This window comes from Ovis aries, chromosome 9, assembly GCF_016772045.2.
Source record: "Ovis aries strain OAR_USU_Benz2616 breed Rambouillet chromosome 9, ARS-UI_Ramb_v3.0, whole genome shotgun sequence".
NCBI lineage: Eukaryota > Metazoa > Chordata > Mammalia > Artiodactyla > Bovidae > Ovis > Ovis aries.
The window spans coordinates 15,919,050-15,934,746 of NC_056062.1; the positions used below are offsets into that span (position 1 = coordinate 15,919,050).

Below are 15,697 nucleotides of genomic sequence, written 5' to 3' on the forward strand. Positions count from 1 at the left end.
TCATAGTTGAGTAGTAAATGTCCAACATGCTAACTTTTATCTAAACCCCAGAAAAATGGGTTATCGTATAAGGAGTTTATGGGATAGAAATGCAAAGCATTGTACATCACATTGTGTTAGCTTGAGGATATTGTGTTGTCACTTGTGTTTGGTCCTCTTTTTTGTGTCATGTTAGTAGTCAAAATATTTGACAAAATAAATATAGAAATGTACTCTCCGAGTTTGTTGTTTTTAACCTGATTGCTATTAGTTATTTCTAAGCAAGGTCTTCACTTTTTTTCTCTCTTAATTGCGATACAGAAAGCTATGGAATAGATGAAGGTAACAGGATTCCTTTAAAATAACTGCATTTGCTTGCAATTGCAACCCATGGAATGATACGGGATGTCTCAGTTTCCAGTTAACTTTTATTTTTAAACTTTTTCATTGGTTTACTCATGCTGTTAAATCAATGGAACTACCAGCTAAAGTGATTTTAAAGAGGAAAATGACCATCTAAAATTTGGGTTGAATTTTCCATGTGATTTCTAATTTGACAAATTAGAAGAAATCAAAATACCAAGCAGGTCATTGGATTAAAATCATCTCCTAGGGTCCCAGTGGGTAGTTTCTTTCCATGTGCCTCCAAATAATTGGGTTTGTATAAATCATGACAATTGAATACATTAATTTGAGGCTGATGCTCTCAAAAATATAAAATACTCGTAATCTGTTATGTGATACATTCAACCTTGTTCCCAAATCTTCTGACTTAAAGCTGGTCCTAGAAGCTACCTCTTTAAACTCGTTTAGCTCCGTGAATAATATAGATAGGATTATAATGAAGTGGAACACTCTTAAACTTTTAAAACACGAACTTACTCATGCCACAGTTTTTTCCCTCCATGTCTACAGACTTTAGTTACTTGTGAAATAATTGCTTTAAATAACCATTTGTAGACTTCATATATTAATACCTGAACTAATAGTATATATTAATTAAATATACAAACTTGGAGCAATTATTTAGCAGACTTATCAAATTAATCAACTGAATCAGACATTCAAAAATATGAAAAAAAAACCTACCTTGTAAAAAACTCATCATTTTTATAATTAAAGCAGTGCCATAACAGTTACATAAATCCCTTTAAAAATACTCGTTTAAGAGAATTCCACTCTGTTTAAAGCATTTTCATAGAATGATGTGCCACAAATGAAACTCTTACTCATCGATGATGATGAAATGAAATGTGTCCCATGTTTTCTGCACTGGGGATGTTGCACTGAAGTGTCTTCTGGTGTGTGGATCGTGTTTTGCAGCCAGGGACTATGAGATTCAGAGAGAAAGAATAGAACTCGGCCGGTGCATTGGAGAGGGCCAGTTTGGAGACGTGCACCAGGGCACCTACACGAGCCCGGTAGGTCCTGTCGGGCGGCGCCCCCATGCCTGCGCCGCCTCCTGCATGGCCTGTTCCTGTCGGTCCTCGTGAGGCCCTGCTTCCTCAGGGTGTTTCCTGTCGTCCTCTGCAAGGCTTATCATATACATCAGTTCACTTGCTATGTTCAGAAACCCACACTGGCAAAGTTAGCTCCTGAGAGCTGGTCTGTCTTTTATTCGTTCTCATCTTTCATTCAGCCTGTGTCATCAGTAACCATTCTATAGCCCTTTGCCCACATGCTGCCCCGAAATCTCAGGCTTAGCATCCATCTGAAGCCATGCATCTTTAGAGAGCAGTGCTTCTATTGTCTTATGAAAGCACCATGTTCAGTATTTGAGTGTGAATTGACAGAAGCGACTGATTTATGGTCTTACGGAAGTTTCTGTTGTTATTCAGATCTCTTGTAAAAATGGGCGTTTTATGTCATTTCTGAAATGCATCAGTCAGCCTTAGGTTCACACAGAGGTAGAAGTCAGTGGTGCTGTCCTAGAAGTTTGCCATCTCAAATTCAGAGCAGTGTGGTGTGTCGCTGGAGACTGTGAGAAGACCCCGAGCTCAGGCGTTCAGCAGACAGACCTCTGTGCCAGCCAGCTGCTCTCTTCTGGGGGCCTGGCGACCACTCCCTCCAGAGTGGTCCTGCCACATGGGCACACCTCCCACAGGGTTGGAGAGGGACTGTAGTCCCCCGGGTCTATGTTAGTCTTGTGGCCATTTATGTTGCTCTTGCTTGAGAGCGTGTCCTAGAATCAGTGTACAGTTAGCATGAAATCTAAAACAAATTAATGCAATTGAGGATACTTTTAAGATACTCAAAATAAAGATGCACCCTGGCCATGACTTGTAAGTGTGCCTTTCCATTTAAAAGAAAAATATTAAAAGTGTTTGTTAATTCCACAAATATTTATTGAACACATACTATGAATCAGGTTGCTGTTCTAATGAGGTGGGGTTTTTTTTGTTTGTTTGTTTGTTTGTTTTGGTGAATAGGGCACCTGAAATAAAACAAATAGATGGTTCTGGAAGGGACCACCCAAAGCCAAGGATAGGATAAACACATACATTTCCAGGGTAGAAGCCACAGGGCCACCCCCTCCCCTCCTGCAGGTCTTTGCTCTCGTCCCCTCTCTGCTCTCTCTCCAGGAGCTTACCTTCTAACCTGCTCTGCGACGTCTCAGTGTCTCGCTCGCGGTGTCTGTCCGTATCCTCCCCTGGGACATCAGCTGGCGGTGCACAGGGTTGCCGGCCCTTGTTCCCGATGCAGCCTGAGCCCCTGCAGGAGTCCCGGAGGCACCACGGGTGGGGGGTGGGTGTTTGTGGGACACGAGTCACCTGCAGCATTTTACTTACATGTCTGCTTTCTGGGGATTTTCTACAGAGGATTCTAAGTGTTCCTCCCACTGTTAAGATATTATAGCTCTGATTCTGTCTGATCCAGAATCCACAGAGGTGCAGAATAAACTGTCCTTCCTGAATGTGCCCACTGATTAACACAGAGACCTCTTGTTCCATGTGTCCCCATCACAGGAGAATCCAGCTTTGGCGGTTGCAATTAAAACATGTAAAAACTGTACTTCGGACAGTGTGAGAGAAAAGTTCCTTCAAGAAGCCTGTAAGTTTGTAGACATTTCTGCGGGACTCCATTTTGACTTTCTGTCTATGAAATCCAAACGGTCTCTGAAGAAGAAAAATAATGTTTTGACTTTTATGAGGCAGCTACATTTATTCTCTTGCCGTGCAGTTCATATCTGTATTTGTCGAGGCTCATGGGTACAGAGTTCTCTAGCGGGGCTATCACATTTGGGGTGTGAAGGCAGATTGACTTACTGCCCCATCATCCCCTGGCACTTTGTACCGTAACTATCTCTACACTGGGGTTGGGCAGACGTAGTGATGCCTGCAGGTCCTGGAGTTGGGCAGTGAGCAGGACAGACACAGTCCCTGCAGGATGGAACCCGAGAATGAGTGGGGAGCAGGGCCCAGACCATCCCGAGGGGCTGCCGTAGAGAGTCGTGTGTGGCAGGTCCTCTCCTGAGGACAGCCCTGTGGAGAGCAGGCCCTGGTCCTGCCTGTGTGCACATCAGCTCCTTCCCCCCTGCCTCTGGCTGGGTCCTTCATCCTGCTTCCACAGGGCTTGTTCCTCCCGACCAGCAGAGTTGAAGGGCCTCTTGTTCAGAGGCTTTGTCGCGGGAGCCTGGTCTTTCCCTTCCCAAGTGTCCATAATTAAATACACGATGTCTCTCTCTCCCTCTAGACTGTAAGTCTCAGTGGGGACAGGGACCGTGTCTGTTTTGCTCACGGCTCAGCCCCAGAGCCAGCACAGCGCTTAACTCACAGAAGTTGGTTGTAGCTGTTGGTCGCATGAATGAATCTTGGTATCTTTCGTCACATGTACATGGAATTTCGATAAATATTTACCACCCAGCGGCCCAGTAAGTGATAAGTCATGGAGTAAACCAGATGGTCACTTCATCAGTCAAGTCAGAGCAAGTCCTGATCCTGTTCCTTGGTCTTTGACTGGAGTACGAGACAGGGCCTGGCGATGACTTCCGCCTCAGCTAGTGTGCTTCTGCAGGGCGTCGAGGCTGAGAAAACATGGACTGCGTATCAGCCAGCATTACCTAACAGCCTGTGTGCTTTTCCTTTGGTGGTAAAGTGCATTATATATTTCAAAAATGTACGCTTTTAAAATTTGCTTACCTTTCTCTAAAATTTTTCCGAGTAGGTATTGTGATTTTTGTAAGACTTTGGAATCATAATTACAAAAATCAGTTTTAGCATTTTGTAAGTAGTCAGGTCAAACTAACCTTGTTTTCTTTTTGAAAGGCTGTAATTTCAGAGAAACATGCTACAGGCAGTATACCTAAAATCCTGCAGGGCTTTGACAGGCTATATATGTAAGTGTGGCAGTATGTCCTAGATCAGGGGTCATTAAACTCTTTCTATAAAGCACCACGTAGTAGATATCCTGGGCTCTGCAGGCCAGGTGGTCCGTGTCACGGCTGCTCAGCTCTGCCATCAGTGTGTGGAAGAGCCACAAACAACTCAAAAAGGAGCGAGCAAGACTGTGTTGCAGTGGCTCTGGTTTGTGGAAGCCAGCAGCCACCCTGGCCTGCGCGCCTGGCCCTGGGTGATGAGTCAGACTGCTGCGCCTGGTGGGCTTCAGTCCCGCAAATGGTTTCCTGGCGGCCGCAGTCTCCTCTTAGCCCTGCTCTGTGCAGTATTCTCAATAATTACTCCCAAGGAAATAGAAAAGCTTGTTAACTATATGTTAAGGGTAACAAAACCGAAAGTGATGGTAAGTCAATTGAAAATCAGGGTAAATATACTGAGTTCCTGAATGTCTATCCCAAGCCATCACACTATACTGAAGTGATGAACTGTACTGACGAGATGACTTTCAGTGGTACATTTTGGATTTTGTGCCAGGTATTGATGTGTGTGGTGTTTTCTGTTTGTTTCTTTGTTTTAAACTAACAGGTCCTATTTTTGAAATGTGTGGGAAAAATTGAGGGGAGAATACCTTAAGGATTTGAGTTCTCTTAAGTGAGGGTGTGGTCAGTCTGCAAGAAGAGCTACTGTAGTCCTTGGGTGCGATGGTAGGATATATAGTCTTCCTTATGTACAAGTTTTACATCCACAGATTCAACCAACCGTGTGTTGAAAATATTGAGAAGAATCCCAGAAAGTCCCCAAAAGCAAAGCTTGACTCTGCTATACTCTGGCATCTGTGCGCATGGTGTTCACGTCGTATTAGGTGTTGCAGGAGACAGTCAAAGTACCTGGAGGCTGCGCAGGCTGCATGCAAATGCTGCGCTGTTTTCAGATGCACTGGAGCATCCACAGAGTTTGGTTTCCCCCCGGGGGTCCTGGGCCCTGTCCCCTGTGGATGTGGAGGGTCAGCTGTGTGGTATCTAGAGTGAAAGCAGAGAGGCCTGTCCTCCCCAGATGGACCCGGCACTGAGCTGCAGTCCACACTGGGCTCCGTACTAGAGTGGGTATGACGAGACATTTTCTCCTGCGTTGTTGCTCGTGTTCTTGCTTAGCAACATAAAAATCAACCCTGAATTGGTCCCCAAAATTAAAACAATTTTTTTTTTCATTTCAATAGTCTGTGAAATCCAGGTGCTTTGGGGGGACCACTGCACTAGGTTGCCTATAAAGTTGCTTCCAGGTTTGAGGTTCTATAGTTCTAGGAATGTTGTCCTGCGTCTCAGTCATCCTAGAGTACTGGGCAGGTGACTTCCTTAACCTGATGTTAGAAATGTGTACATGCTTAAAAATAGGTCCCCACATCTAAGTATGTGTACCTGTGCAGGGCCCTCTTGGTCATCTTAGGCTCAGCAAAGCAGTCACACTCATGTGACGGCCACAGGCCACTTCTGGCATCCGACTTTCTGAGAGGAGTTCACATGCTGGCATTTCCCCACAGGGAAGTCCTCACAGTGGTCCAGGAACTGCTTCCTTAGCCCTGAAAGTGCTGGGAGGTGATACAGCCACAGTGGTGGATGCCAGAGCCTCTCGGGTCAAGGAGAAATCCTCTCAAAGCCACCGGCATGGACTCTGGGGCCCTGCAGGGGACGCCCAGCAGCACTCACACTCAGGAAAGCTGCTGCCCCACCAGCAATTTACCAATCAGGTGGTTTTACCATGAAGGGTATTTCTTAGAGAATGAATCACACATTCCAGCTCGGTCAGCTTTCCAGAGGAAAACCTGGAAAGTTAGCCTCAGGTCAGATTTGTCCCTGGAAAAGAAAAGGAGGTTTTCTCAGCCAGTGAAAAGCATTGAGTCCTAACCACTGGACCCCCAGGGAACTCCTGTTAGCCCCGAGTCTTAACTGAACTCATCTTCAGGAAACTGAAAGATCTTCAAAACAATGACGGTGGACACCTGTTTCTCCCCAGTAACGATGCGTCAGTTTGACCACCCTCACATTGTGAAGCTGATTGGAGTCATCACAGAGAACCCGGTCTGGATCATCATGGAGCTGTGCACGCTCGGAGAGGTACCCGTCCCCCCACCTGCTGCGCCTGCACCCGGAAGGGAGTGTATGACGTACACTCTCGTAGGATACATAGGAGAGTGTCTGTATGTGTGCATGTACATAGTGCATGCTTGGAGAGGTGCCCGCCCCCCATCCTCCACGCCTGCACCCGCAGGGAAGTGTGTGACGCACACTCTCATAGGATACTTAGGGGAGTGTGTATATGTGTGCATATGCGTAGTGCATGCTCGGAGAGGTGCCCGCCCCCCACCCACTGCACCTGCACCCGCAGGGAAGTGTGTGATGTATACTCTCATAGGATACATAGGGGAGTGTGTATATGTGTGCATATTCATAGTGCATGCTCGGAGAGGTGCCCGCCCCCATCCGCCGCGCCTGCACCCGCAGGGAAGTGTGTGATGTGCGCTCTCATAGGATACATAGGAGAGTGTGTATATGTGTGCATACACATACTATAGTAGTATAGCGTCCTCATTAAATTCCCAAGTAGTCCCCTAGCTCAGTGGAGGCGGCAGGGTCTTCCCACCCCAAAGCTTTGTTAGGACAGGAAGTGGCAGGTGACCAAGTGGTTCTCTTTATTCCCTCTCTCTCGCTGTTGCCTAAAGAACACACCCACTGATTTGAGTGTGAAAAAACTGTTAGTGGAGTTTGGGTAAATGAGTGCTGAATTCAGGTAAATCAGAACTACTGCCTCATCTTTGGGGGAATTCACTTTGCAGTGTCTTTCAGACCAACTAATGTGAGTCACAGTTTCTTAAAACGTAGCAGAGTGTGGGCAGATGTCCTTATTTGACCTTCTCTGGAGCGCAGAAGTCGGTGTATCACCACCACCTGGACGCGGGTCCCCACCCAGGCCGCTGAGTCATAGATGGGCGGGCCGGCAGGGCCCCGCCCTCTGTGCGTCTCCAGGTGGCTCCATGGGCCCTCTTGGGGTGAACCTTCCAGATGTCTGCACGTGACATTGGTGCTGAAATCTAATAGGTTAACCATCTAACACATTGTGCACATTACTTGTTTCTGGAAGGACACCAGGCAGTTTTGCTTTTAGTGAGAATCGGGGTTTTAGTTTCGGGGAATCAGATGGCCTGGGCCCATCGTCCTCTCACAATGGTGTTGGCCCTGCCTTCTGGGTACAGGGCGCTGCTGGTGGCCCCCCTGATCTCCTCTCCAGCTCTGATGACAGCTCTGTGAGGCTCTAAGAAGAAACTGTGGCTAACATTAAATGGTCTAAAAGACACTCCAAAGTGAAGTCCCCCAAAGGTGAAACAGTGGTTCTGATTTATTTACCTAAATTCAGCATTCATTTACCCAAACCTCTCTAACATTGCTTCTTTCGCTCTCAAATCACTGGGCATGTTCTTTAGGCAACAGCAAGAGAGGGGAAAAAATAACCACTTGGTCACCTGCCACTTCCAGTCCTGACAAAACTTTCTGGTGAAGGAAATATCTTAAGGCCTCTAGGATTTCTCTTCTTCCTCTCCCACACCTTTCCAAATAAAATGGAGTGTTTACATAAATTGTTTTTTTCACATTATTTTTCTGCTTTTGTTTTTGGAGAATTTGCTAATTCTTCTGGCTTAGATCATTAATAATGCTAGAAGGAAATGGCAACCCACTCCAGTATTCTTGCCTGGAAAATCCCATGGATGGAGGAGCCTGGTTGGCTACTGTCCATGGGATCGCAAAGAGTTGGACACAACTGAGCGACTTCGCTTCACTTCACTTTATGTGTAGGGAGATTGTGTAGGATTGGAGTTCATCTGCCTTCTTTGCTATATTGGCATTTAGCTGAATTAATCCTTATGGGCATAGTATGGACCCGTAAGCCTAGTGCATAAACACCTGTAAACACGTAACCATTTTACCCTTCTTCACCCAAGATTCCCTGGTGGCGAAGGGGGGAGTTTTTTGCCTCCCCTTTGCCTTCATCTCCTTGTGCTCAGGTCGGCCTGGGGCGTGGGGTGGCCTGGGGAGTTGGGCTGACCGTGGTTGTGGAGGAGGCTTGTTTTGTAACTAGATTCTCTTTTTTGTTCTCCAGCTCTCATTATCTAGTGGTATTTTATACCACACCTTTATTCATTCCTTGGAACCATCTTTCTGTATTTTTTCAGAAATGTGTCTGTAATCTTTAGGACTCTAATTTTTGCAATTGGATCTCAAATGAAGAATAATTAAGCATGATTTCTGAGATGATGTGTCTCTTTCATTATGCCTGTTTTTTTTTTTTTTCTTTTTTAGGATAGAATTGAAGGCATTCTCATAAAAATGCATTTGGACCTTTCCAGATCGTTGTTGAATATAGCTCTTCTGCTATTGATTTTTAGTCTCTGACACTAATTATTTCTCTTGTTCCTTTTGGTCACTGTTGCAAAAGCTGCGGTCGTTTCTGCAAGTAAGGAAATACAGTTTGGATCTAGCGTCTTTGATCCTGTATGCCTATCAGCTTAGTACAGCCCTTGCGTATCTGGAGAGTAAAAGATTTGTACACAGGTGAGACCAGTCATGAAGCTGGTGAGCTGCCTCTGAGTGGGGGGGTGGGCGGAAAGAGGTTCTCACGGTACCTGAGGCCCTTTGCCCCTCTTGACTCCTACACAGACAGCGCTGAAAGTCCTGCTGTGTAGTGCCATGGCATGGGACCTCATGGAGTTGAGGGCTTTTCCTCACATGGAGTTTGAAGCAGATCACTGGTTCCTTCCACAGATACTGTTGACAGCCTCTATGTGGCACTGTGGACCTCAAACGTATTGTTGTGGAACTTTCTAGGACACCATAGCGTCATGAGTAACTATCTGTTGGCCTTCTGCAGAATTTCTGTTCTTAATTTGGGTCTCTCATTTGAGTACAAGTGAAAGCCCTTACAATTCATTTGCCTAGTATTTTGTGTTGCTAGTGTTCTGAAGATCATTTTAATTGTATTTAATGAGATTTGTTAGTAACAGAGGGTTACACACCCTGGCCCTATACTGTCCATCAGTTATTGCAGTGGGCAGTGTGACTGTATGAAAAGTAGTAAGTGGTTTCATTATTTAAGAATTTTCTTTGCCATTATTCAGGATACTAATCACCATATTATTGAGTGAGTAAATATCTGCCAAAAGGAATATATTTGAAGTAAAACAATAAAAGCATCTCTCTTTTTCAGTGTATAATAAAGTTCCTGTTTGTATTATATATAAGCTGTCTTTCAAAGTACCTATATGTCTTTATATAATACAGATCAATTTGTGGGGGTTTCCCCTCATATTAAAATTTATTGTTCCACATTCTTCCTTTTCAGGGACATTGCTGCTCGGAACGTTCTGGTGTCCTCAAACGATTGCGTAAAATTAGGAGACTTTGGATTATCCCGATACATGGAAGATAGTACTTACTACAAAGGTAAGAAACCAGAGTGTCAAGTAGGAAGTATGTTCAGTGATTTTTAGCTCTTAAGAAAACTACATTTTAGTGTGCTCGGCTGAGCTTTGACGTAGGTGTGTAGTCAGGTCCATGGAGCAAGGACAGCCTTCTCAGTGAAGGCGCTAGAGCAATTGGTCATCCCTGGGCAAGAAACGGCCCGCAACCTACACTCACTCCCCATTAACTCAGAGCCATCATAGACTTAGTTATAAGACCTAAGACTGTGAGACTTTAGGAAGTAAAATAGAGGCAAATCTTTTGAATCTAGGGCAACGTAAAGAGTCCCTGGATTTGACACCAAAAACATGAATAAAAGGGAAAAAGTAATAACTTGTTCCTCATCAGAAGTTAAAACCTTTTGTTCTGCAAAAGACCTGGGCAGATGGATGGAAAGACCACCAGTTACAGAGTGGGAGGAGATATTTGCTAACCACATCCCCAACAAAAGACTGTTACCTGGGCTATAGAGAGAATGCTCAAACCTCACAGGTGAAAAGGGAAAGAACACGGAAAGATATGAAAAGAGATTCCTCCGCAGGCTGTTCGGTGGCACAGGGCATGTTACCCCTGGGGAAGTGCAGAGCGAGCCACTGGGAGGTGTTGGGCACACTGTCGGGGTGGCCACAGCCACAGTAGTGGCGACACGGAACACTGGGGACACGGAGGAGGCAAGGCGAGTTACTTGTGAGCTGTTTGTGAGGCGTGACCAGCACTGAAAGGAAGGGGAAAGTGGTTCTCCCAAACACCCCATAGTGGGAATCTCAGCTGGCTCTAACTGTGAGGTCCCTAATCAGATAGCAGGGAGGTTTTACTTTCTGAAATTAATCTTCCAGCTTCCAAAGGAAAATTGCCTATTAAATGGATGGCTCCTGAGTCAATCAATTTTCGACGTTTTACCTCAGCTAGTGACGTGTGGATGTTTGGTGAGTATTTGAGAACTTCTGTGGTTAAAATTACAGTTCATATGTTCTACGGAATAAACTTCGCGCTGTCTGATCAGAGTCAGAAGTTGGTTTGCCCTCCCCTGCCCTCCCCCCTCATCACACGCCATCCTCACCCATCTAACGCGGGCCTCTTCCTCCCTCACGGGGGTAAGCTCTTTGCTCCCTTGCCTCCTCTCTGCAGCCTTCTGTGTGGTGTCACTTTTACGTGAGTGATATAAACGGTTGACCTGCCCGTCAGGTGACATAATGGCCCCCAAATCCAGCGTGTCTGAGACTGACTGCCCTTCACCTCTCTCTGGATTTGGCCTCCTTCCCAGCCTGTCTCAAGGCTGGGAGGCTTGTCCCTCCGCGTCCTGCAGCGCTGCTGCTCGCCCCCACCAGCTCTGGTGGCCCCTGCCATCCCCCTCCTTCCCTCTGCGTCCCTGCAGAGCCCCCAGGCGTGTGTGCGTGTGGCTGACGTTCATCCTGCTGCGCTTCTTCCCTCTTCCCACCTGCATTTTTAAATGACTCACCTTTTTGGTGTGGATGATGCTCCGTCTCCGCCCTACTTTCCAGACATCTCATCCTGACATCCTTTCCTCCCGTTGAAACTGGTTCTGACCTTCAGGGTCGCCTGACTGTCCCCTTTCCACGTGTGCAGCAGGTGTGCCACCCCGACGTAGGCTCCCTCTTTCCGCTCTCCCTGCACTTCCTCTCTCAGTCACAACACGCCCACGTCGATCCCATGCGTGGTCCTCTGTGCATATTTCCTCTGCTGGATCTCAGACAGCTTCCCAGGAGATGCTCTGTTAAGTTTATGCACCTTCTTTTTCCTATAAAGAAAAACAACTTTATGTTCCTCAAGTATGTGTTCTCATTTTTTCTTCTGCTTCTTTGTTGTTGCCTTTCAACAACCACTTAGTGCCTTAACCCATATTAGGTGGAAGAAGGAATTCAGTCAGACAGGAAACAGTGCCCTGAGATTGGAGAAGGGGCTGCAGTCCAGTTGGCTTCAGATCCTAAGACCTCACTGTCTGCTTTGCGACCCATGGAGCAGGTTGCTTAACCTCTCAAGGGAATTCCACATTTCAGGGTCTGCGATGCCTGTTTGTTTTTTTTTTTCTCTTCGCATTTCTGGAGCTAGGCTTTGTGACGCATCAGTGGCATCTCACAGTTGGTGTCATTCTTGTGTAGACTTGGTTTTGTTCATATCGGTGCTACTTTCTTGTCTGAATGAGTTTAAAAGAGCTCTTTGGTAAGAGTAAAATAATTCTAAGAGGTAACAAAGGATCCCATTATAATTTAGTTGGCAGCATATTCCTTCCCTTTCTGGTAATGTAAAATAATAATGCATCTTAAAATCCATAGCATCTTAGATTTCATAAACAACAGTTTTTAAAAAGATGTAAGGTGTGAGGATTAAGGATGATGTAAATTTCAAGGAAGAGTTCCAGACACACATTGAAGTCTCAAGAAATGATACCTGGTGTTGTCATTACTAGTGATATTGTCATAATTACTGGTGAGAAAAAAAACAGAAGTAAGGCAGTTTTTTGGGGGGGTGGGGTGGTCATACACTCTTTGAAACCATTGGCTTTTGGCTAATTTCAGATCTAATTCACATTGACGTGAAGTTGTGCCTTCCTGTCTGAGGCACACACCAGCTTAGGTGCTGAAGATGCCGAAAGACAGTCACAGCCCCTCTGCCGCTGCCCTGGCACCAGGTGCACAGGGCACGCTTGTGGTGGGGCAGACGGGAGCTTCCAGGGTCGGGGGTGGTGGGCAGGGCAAGGAACTCACAAAGGCACCTGCAAGAGGAGAGCTGTGACGAAGATGATGAGCGGTGTTGAATCTAGAGAGTTCAGCACCAGCAGAAGCTCCAAGGGGCATGTTCTTGGGCACATCTGCATGGCCAGCACGCCAGGTGACGGGGCCTTGAGAGAAATCTGAGAGTCTGAACGCGTTAAGACTTGAACTGTAGGGTTTTCTCTGTCAGGCCTTGGGTCAGCTGCTGTGATCATGAGCAGGTTGGACTAAAGTGGAGGGGAATCTAAAATGCATTCAGCCTCTTTAAAATTAGTTCACTGAGGTATGCTGTGAAATATCACTGTAGCTGGGGGCTGGTGTGTTTTCTAGTGTAGATTTTTTTAAAGGATAAACCTCTTAGACAAATAATGTTTTTTTTCTTGATAATACTGTTTCATTATTCCCATCCTACTAAACTAGTGTTTCTGTTTCTGTTTGATAGCAGAGCTAACTGAATGCTGCTTTACTTGGCCCGTGTGCCAGCTGTGAAGTCACTCCTGAAATGTGGGAACTGCCCTCCTCCTGCCAAGTTCACGGCTGTGTTTTTGTTCCCGCCCCACAGGTGTGTGTATGTGGGAAATCCTAATGCATGGCGTGAAGCCTTTTCAGGGCGTGAAGAACAATGATGTGATCGGGCGCATTGAGAATGGGGAGAGACTGCCCATGCCTCCCAACTGCCCTCCCACTCTCTACAGCCTCATGACCAAGTGCTGGGCGTACGACCCCAGCCGGCGGCCCCGCTTCACTGAGCTCAAAGCTCAGCTCAGGTAGGAGTGGGGTTGGGGGCCGGGCCGGGGCAGGGGTGGGGGCAGGCCTTGGCCGCCTCTCCCTGGCAGATCCTCTACTCAGTACATCTTGGGCAAGCATGATTACGTTACTGATTTGTGTTTATTTACACCTCGTTAGTCTTAAGAAGCATGTGTCTTAGAGTCTTCCTAAAGTTGAGAAGGTGATCAAATCTCCCTGGCCTGACTGCTTGGCGCCGCTCCCGGGTCCTTCCTGACCTGGTTCCCGCTCAGCTCTCCATCTCTATGCACACACTGTGCCTTCCGCTCCAGCTGCACCCAGCCCCTGACCACCTGGACCTCCACGCACTGCTCGCTGCCTTTCCTTCCACCCCCTGCCCCCCCCCCGCCCCGTTTGCCCCCGGGGTGCCCCTCTTCAGTCTTCACAGCCCAGTTCAGGTGTCACCTCCCTAATCCCACCCGCCCCCAAAAGAGACAGGCTCATCCGTGTGGTGCCCTCTCAGAACTTGTGTGACTGTAGCTCAGACGCCCACCTCGCCTGCTTGACTGCCTTCTGCGGCCCCTGCTCTGTGCCAGGCACCGCTAGACCCAAGCCTGCAGCAGCCCCGTCCCTGGAGGGAGCACACGGCGCTCCTCAGTGTGCTGAGTGTCCGGAGGCGCTGCAAAGAGCTGACCGGCCAGTGGGTGGCCTTCGTCCAGGTTACGCATTCCTGTAGCCCCGGGGCAGAGCTTAGGACCAGTACCTCGTCTGTGCTCAGGAACCAGTTGTTGAATTAAGTCTAGATTGCAGCTTGATACTTGAATCAGCAGGCCACTTTAATATAATACATAACCCAGCCAGCCAGTACCATGGTTTAATATGCCAAATCACCTGGCTCCTATTTGGGGTACTCCCTGATCTTAGGTAAGTTTCTTTATTTGCTGTATTTCACAAAATCACTGAATGTCAGGGTGCAGAATCCTGGGCAGCTCCTGTAGCCTGCCCACACCCCCAGAGCTTGAACCCTCTCCAGCCTGGCTCAGCACAGGCGGCTCAACACAGAAAATGATTCCAGGAGGGAGCAGGGCCTGGGTGCGAGGTGGGAGCCAGTTGTCCAGTCAGCAGCTGTTGTGCTGCATCTCCTCGTCCTAGGCTAGGCTCTGTGGGTCCAGCGGGAGCATGCACAGTCCTGACCCCGGATCTTGAAATCCGGCAGAGGAGGCGGGGGTCGATGTCCTTGGCCGCACCGTGACTCCCGTGACACCCACTACCCGACCACCTCTATCCTGCTGCAGGGCTTCTCTCTGATGGCCCCTCAGGTCTCTTGAGACCGCTTTCTCCAGGCTGAAAGTCTCCATACAGTTCAGCTATATGCACTGCCACTGTTGGGGCATGCTTTATTTCATGGTTTGCTCCTACGTGTGTTTGGTTCCTTGTTGACCTTTCCTGAGTTTGAGTTTCTGTCCCTGAACCTCTCCACTTCGATGCTGGATGCCGCAGCTCGTCCTTCCCCATCATTCGGGGTATCGACCAACTTCTCGTCCCCTCAGCCCCTTCTGGGTTCATTGTCTTAGCCCCCTGTGGCTTTGCTCCCAGCTCCATCTGCCGGTAGCTTCGGTTCTACCTTTTCTCACCAGCCCCAGGCCTGGGCTTCCCGCTGCACAGCACTGTGTATCCTGGAGCACAGCTGCTGCGGCTCCTCCTGCCTGGCTCTTGCCCTTGCCTTCTGTGGGTCATGGTGGGGCCTTTGTCTCCACCAGCATCGGGAAGCCATCAGTAACTCCCTGCCTGCCTGCGCGCACCAGCTGACCCGCTAGGGAATCCTCACCTCCGTGTCTGCAGACCCACTCCCCCAGCCCTGCACGCCTCACCCGTCAGTCTTACCCGAGCTCCCTGCTCAGGACAGCTTTCACTGGGTTCCTGCTGCCCCCCTGTCAGTTAGAGGCTTCCAGAGTAGCAGTTGGGGCTCCTTGAGTCTCAGCCAGTGCCCTCCTGCCCTTTCTCACACCGTGGCCACGCTAACCTGCGCCTCTGCCTGGAAGGCGCCCGCCCGCACCTGCTGAGATGGGCCCTGGCATCCTCCTTGGCCTCCTCCCTGCTCTGCCCGCAGGCTGCCCGGAGCTCTGGCTGCTTCTGGCCGTGCTCACCCTGCGCAGTCCCAGGTGGCCGTGGCCCGGTCCAGTCAGCTGCCCTAACACTGGGCACCACGTGGCTGGGCCGGTGCTGGTCACTGGGCAGGAGGACCAGACACTTTTCCTGCCCTCGAGGAGCTCACAGTCTAGTACGTCTCATCCCCTACTAGACTGAAGCTCCTTGAGGACAGGGATCGTCATACTCACCTTGGTGTCGCCCGACCCCCAGGCCAGGCTCCAGGACTCAGTGAGGACCACACAGCCGCCGAGCCCATGCTCGGCACACG

General features: G+C 48.2%; 1 protein-coding gene across 26 annotated transcripts in view; it reads left to right on the forward strand.

Moving 5' to 3' along the window:
• The window catches only part of PTK2 (protein tyrosine kinase 2), a 190,096-nt gene that overhangs the window by 142,120 nt on the left and 32,279 nt on the right, over nucleotides 1-15,697 (forward strand). For 17 of the 26 annotated variants that reach the window (XM_060419958.1, XM_060419961.1, XM_060419969.1 and 14 more), the window contains 8 exons: nucleotides 301-321; nucleotides 1,303-1,400; nucleotides 2,946-3,030; nucleotides 6,324-6,424; nucleotides 8,799-8,914; nucleotides 9,702-9,802; nucleotides 10,657-10,746; nucleotides 13,115-13,319. In XM_060419958.1, coding sequence (XP_060275941.1) covers nucleotides 301-321; nucleotides 1,303-1,400; nucleotides 2,946-3,030; nucleotides 6,324-6,424; nucleotides 8,799-8,914; nucleotides 9,702-9,802; nucleotides 10,657-10,746; nucleotides 13,115-13,319 — 817 coding nt within the window. The remainder of the gene's footprint in view (nucleotides 1-300; nucleotides 322-1,302; nucleotides 1,401-2,945; nucleotides 3,031-6,323; nucleotides 6,425-8,798; nucleotides 8,915-9,701; nucleotides 9,803-10,656; nucleotides 10,747-13,114; nucleotides 13,320-15,697) is intronic. The other 9 variants (XM_060419960.1, XM_060419962.1, XM_060419964.1 and 6 more) reach the window with 1 other exon arrangement.